At 46.6% G+C, this 5,598-nt stretch overlaps 1 protein-coding gene across 1 annotated transcript; it reads right to left on the reverse strand.

Moving 5' to 3' along the window:
* Positions 1–404: 404 nt before the first annotated feature.
* WFDC3 (WAP four-disulfide core domain 3) lies at positions 405–5,211 on the reverse strand. The gene is made up of 4 exons (XM_042463086.1): positions 5,127–5,211; positions 2,680–2,847; positions 2,330–2,476; positions 405–540 (listed from the first exon to the last, which is right to left on the reverse strand). The coding sequence occupies exons 1-4, from the start codon at positions 5,209–5,211 to the stop codon at positions 530–532; spliced, it is 411 nt and encodes a 136-aa protein (XP_042319020.1). The 3' UTR covers positions 405–529.
* Positions 5,212–5,598: the final 387 nt, after the last annotated feature.

Below are 5,598 nucleotides of genomic sequence, written 5' to 3' on the forward strand. Positions count from 1 at the left end.
AGCCCTCCATATCCACAGGTTCTTCATCCATGGAGTCAACAATCCACAGCTTCAAAATATTCAAAATAAATATAAATTCCAAAAAGCAAACCCTGATTTTGCCACTCTATACAAAGGATACCAATTTACTATGCCATTGTATTTAATGGGACATGAGCATCTACGAATGTTGGTACCTATGGGGGTCTTGGAACCAAACCCCAGGGGATATCAAGGGCTCCCTGTATTTCTCTTCCGCTTCCCACAGCAACTTTGACAGCATCAGTGTCCCAGACATCATGGAGTTGTGCCATTCACATCATGCCACCCCCAGCGAAATACCAATGCTTCCTTCCCCATCTTGCCTTCCCACATGTTCCCTCCTCAATGTTCAGGTTCAAAATGAGGCTCATCATGCCAGGAGGTTCAGATAACAAGCTTTATTGAGTGAGCCTCCTCATTGCAAGAGTACGCTGCTTGCATTATAACATGCCATGTGCATCTGCCAAGAAAAGGAGGTGGCCAATGGTTCATCTTCCCTGGAGTACAGTTAACGTGATCCTAGAATGGAAGAGAAATCATCTGTCAGCAGCTGGATAGCCATCCCAGAACCTGGCAGTGGATTTGGAGCATGACTCCATGATAGGAACCCACTACTTGGTTCATGCCCCAAAGCCACTGCCCTGGTCATTATACAGTTGGCTCTCCATATCCACAGAGTCTTTATCCACAGACTCAGCCATATATGGCTTGAAAATATTCCAAATATGTATCAAAAAGCAATTCTTGATTTTGCCATTTTATATAAGGGACACCATGTTACTAAGCAACAAGGACAGAAGTAGTTTTCGGTGGGTTTTTCAATCAATCTATCTCTCTGTATAATGGGATTTTAGCATCCATGGATTTTGGAATCCATTGCGGGGGTGTTGGTCCTAGAACCAAGCCCCAGCAGATACCAAGGTTTTTGATATAATCATCAATGATCACCCCACTGTAATGATTATTGATGGGCATGGTAGGCCATGTCATCACATTAAGCATGATGGACAATTTAACCTTCTAGTAGAAACTTCTGTCCTTGAAAGTGAGAGGGGGAGGCGAGGAGAGGGACTTTTGTCCCCAATGTCGGTACGCGTGGACTTGAGCATACGTGGATTTTGGTAGACGCAGGGGGGGGTCCAGAAAGTATCCCCCACGTATACCAGGGGCCCACTGTATTCGCAAGCAAAGGAGGACCATGAAAGCCCTGGAGAGACTTGCCGTGGGGTGGCTCTGGATCTCTGGTGCCCAAAAAACTACACACCCCAGGATTCCACAGGATGGAGCCAGGAGAGTTAACACAGTTTCGAACTAAGCACTTTGTTTTTCTGTCTAATCCTTATTTTTGTTGTTGTTTGTTTGTTTCATTTTTGGTAATATGAGATGGTCTGGTTTGTCAACTTCCTTCATGCGTAAAAATCTCTTAATAAGAAAACTGAAGAGCCTTTTAAAACCTCCCAAAGGAGCTCCTTTTGGCCTTTTTGGGGAGGCAATCCTCCTCTTAGAAGCCAAAGCCCAATGTTTGTGAAGAAGTCTCCTTCCTTCAGGCTAGCCCTGATGGAGCTGGACCTGTGCTTCCTCCTCAATATGACATCCCTTCAAATATTTAAACAGGGCTATCATATCACCTCTTAACCTTCTCTTCTCCAGGCTAAACATCCCCAGCTCCCTAAAGTGTTCCTTGTAAGGCATGCTTTCCAGGTCCTTCACCATTTTGGTGGTCCGTCTTTGGACACGCTCCAATTTTCAGCATCCTTTTTGAATTGACAGCAGGGATGATGTGTTTGTGTCTGTGGCTGCATCTACACTGCAGAATAAATGCAGTTTGGCACTGCTTTAACTGCCATGGCTCAGTGTGATGGAATGCTGAGATCTGTAGCTTTGTGAGGTTTTTAGCTTTCTCTGTTAGATAGCTCTGGCACTGCAAAAAACTACAAATAGGATGGAGCTATTGCAGTTAAGGTCATGCCAAGCTGCATTAATTCTGTGTTCCTGGAAGTGGCCTCCTCCCCTGAAAATGCCATTGCTGCTATTCTCTGCAAGGTCCCTGCTAGACATTCATTTAGTTGGCATGAATATATAAAGTGGGGGGCTGGAGGCTGGATGGCCACCTGTCAATGGGAATGCTTCGATTGAAAGTTCCTGCATGGCAGAATAAAGGGGTTGGACTGGAGGGCCCTTGGGAGTCTCGTCCAACTCTATGATTCTATCAATGGACAGGAGGCAAATGGAGCCTAGACCCCCAGGGCTGCTTTTCCCCAAACTCATTTGCCCAGCTTCCGTCCCATGCTGTCTCCGGTTCTCTTACCTCCAGAGACCTTGGTGCAGACATGGCCACATCCGTTGCTGCAGCATTTCTCTCCTGGACCACAAGATTTATCACTTGCGCACAATTCCACGCAGGGCCCATTACCCTGAGGCTTGGGACATTGGCCGACCGCTCTCGAGGGACGCGCTGAAAGGAGGAGAGGACCAAAATTAAGAGCATCCTTTGGTGCTGGTCCAAGAGAAATGGTGCCCTGACCCCACGGAACAGAGAAGATGATATAAAAATGATCCGGCTGCAGGCTGGAATTCTGTGTCAGCTACCTAGTTAAATTTATTTAACTAACATATGTTTAACAAATAACAACAAGCTTTCTTCACATCCCTACTCACCATGACGGCCGCAGGCATGCTGGCACTCTTTCAGAGTCTTGAAGTTGTTCTCATTTCCTCCACACCCTCCGTAAGTAAATGCTTCACATTTCCGGGAAGCCCAGTTGAAGAACCAACGGGGGAATGCGGCTGTGCAGGGTCCTACCACTTTCGGCAGGCGGCAAATATCTGAGAAGCACACCAAAGAAAAGAAGGATGGTCAGGAGATGCCAGGCGAGATCTGTTTGACCCCTGTTCCTCCAAGGGCCAGAGGACAGGTGGGCTGCTGCTGTGGGAATGGCTGCTCCCTGGCTAACTTTATGCCCTGTGCAGGGAGGGTCTTCTCTATCCCTTTAATACGGCTAGTGCATTTTGCATTTTGAAGGAGGGATATTCCAGTGCAAACTTTGCCAACAATTATTATTATTATTAACCTTTATTTCTAAAGCACTGTAAATTTACACAGCACTGTACATACAATCTTTTTAATTAAACGGTTCCCTGCCCTTACAATCTAAAAAGACATGACATAAAAGGAGAAGGGAAAGGTGGTGGGGCTAGTAGGCTAATACATATAAAGTACATAGCAATACAGGAAATGGTTCGATAAAACAGGCATCAAAAGAACATCAAATAGCAAGTGACAATTATGCAATGCCTGGGAAGGCTCTGAACAGGATGGTCTTCAGCTCCGTTTTGAAGCTGGTTAAAGAAGTGATCAGGGCCCTTGTGTCTCGCGGGGGAAGAAGGTTCCAGGAGTGAGGGGCAGCGAGTGAAAAGGGGCAAATCCAAGATGGGGCAGAGGAAATCCTGGGCTGGGACAGCAGACCTTGACTACCAGAACGGAGGGAACAACGGAGTGGGAAGGTGAGGAGAAAGAAGGTACCTAGGACCTAGTACAAGTACCTAGGAGAGCCAGAATGGATCCATTGTTTTTTGAAACTGGGGTAAACATCTGGAATGGGAAAACCCTTGACTTGTGTGGCCTTGCTTGAGTGCTTCCCTGATAAGGCATACTGGGAGAAAATGGAAAACCAGTATAAGATACCAGTATGGAAATGTCATGCCAATAGAGTGGGATAGAAAAGGGTCTCCCCCTTGCTATAGCTCTTTCAGAGATAGCTAGTGACCCAGGTAATGTCAGCCTGGCAGAGAAGCAGAGAAAGAAATGCAGAAAGTGGGTGAAAGGGGCAAAAACGACAAGGCTTAATGGAAACAAGATGGATAACTGGCACCAGTGCATACATAGTGTGCCTGGCACCAGACAAGGGAGCAAAAGGCTGCACAGAGGTTTTGAATTTTGGATGCCCTATTGATGCCACAGGCCCCCAAAACACACTTCTTTTCCCAAAGGGGCCATTTTCTATTTTGGGGTCACCAGGCAAGAAGAGGGCAGTATGGGATAATAGTATGTGACCTCCATAGGATGCATGCTCCAGAAATGTGACCTGCTCATTAGTGATGCTATACCTACGTAGAATCATTGAATCATCGAATTGGAAGAGGCCCTGAGGGCCATCCAGTCCAACCCCATTCTGCCATGCAACAACTCTCAGTCAAAGCATTCCCGACAGATGGCCATCCAGCCTCTGTTTAAAGAACTCCAAAGAAGGAGACTCCACCAAAATCTCTGTCTTCCATTTTCAAAAGCTCTTACTGTCAGGAGGTTCCTCCTAATGTTGAGGTGGAATCTCTTTTCCTGGAGCTTGCATCCATTGCTCCATTGTGTTCTGTTCTCTGGAGCAGCAAAAAACAAGCTTGCTCCATCTTCAATAGGACATTCCTTCAAATAATTAAACAAGGCTCTCATATCACCCCTTAACTGTCACTTCTCCAGGCTAAATATCCCCAGCTCCCTAAGTCTTTCCTCATAGGGCTTCATGGTTTCCAGACCCTTCACCATTTTGGTGGCCCTCCTTTGGACACATGACTCCAGTTTCTCAACATCCTTTTTTAATTGTGGTTCCCAGAACTGGACACAGTGTTATTCCAGGTGAGAGCTGTCCAAAGCAGAATAGAGTGGCACTATTCCCTCAATCTAGACACTACTATTGTTGCAACCTAGAATTGCATTGGCCTTTTTAGCTGCCGCATTGCACTGTTGACTCATGTTCAACTTGTGATCTTTTAGAACTCCTAGATCCCTTTCACACATAGAAGTTTCCTTAATCCAGATGTAGAGATAGGATGCCTTGGGATTATCATATAAAAAAGTGTACAGTATATGCCTGGATATCTGCTCCTTTCCTTTGTGCCAGTCTTTGGGTCATTAGACTACTGTCATCTATTTGCTGCAGCAAATAAAACTGAGGGTTCTTCTCCTTCCAGTGTGGACTCTGGCTATAATTGCACTTAGGTAACAAACTCTTACTTTTGTGGATCACACTCCGCCTTGAGCTATATATTTCCCCAAAGTGGAACCACCAGACTGGGAGGGAGGTTTGTGCCTCCTATCATGCCTTCCTTACCTTTTTTCCCATTTGCAGAGGGCAGCTCAGCCCAGATGGTGAGGAGCCCCACCAAAAAGAGGAGGACAAGCCTGCTGGTCTTCATGATGCTGGTCTGAGTTGGGAGCTGGTCTGAGTTGGGAACCTCTTGCTGCTTCCTCCAGAGGTTACTGGGTGTTCAGGCTCTTTGGGTCCAGGATTTAAAGCCTCCCCGAGTGACGCTGAGCCCAGCCATGGATTGAGCAAGAAGATCCTGGAATATTCCCAGCAGGCAGGATTGCAGGTTTGGTCCATCCAGGGGATGCCCCAAAGCTTTCTTGGCAGCTCTTTCCATAAGGTGACACCTGTTCTTCTGCCCCTTTCCCACTTCCTGCATTGCACACATCCTGAATGTCCTGAAACCCAGTAGACCTGGCCCTTAAACCTCCAGCCGGTCACATCAACAGGAGGAGCACCTCTTTGGCCTCGTGGGGAAAGTGGGCACCTGTTTCGT

This window comes from Sceloporus undulatus, chromosome 4 (assembly GCF_019175285.1).
Source record: "Sceloporus undulatus isolate JIND9_A2432 ecotype Alabama chromosome 4, SceUnd_v1.1, whole genome shotgun sequence".
NCBI lineage: Eukaryota > Metazoa > Chordata > Lepidosauria > Squamata > Phrynosomatidae > Sceloporus > Sceloporus undulatus.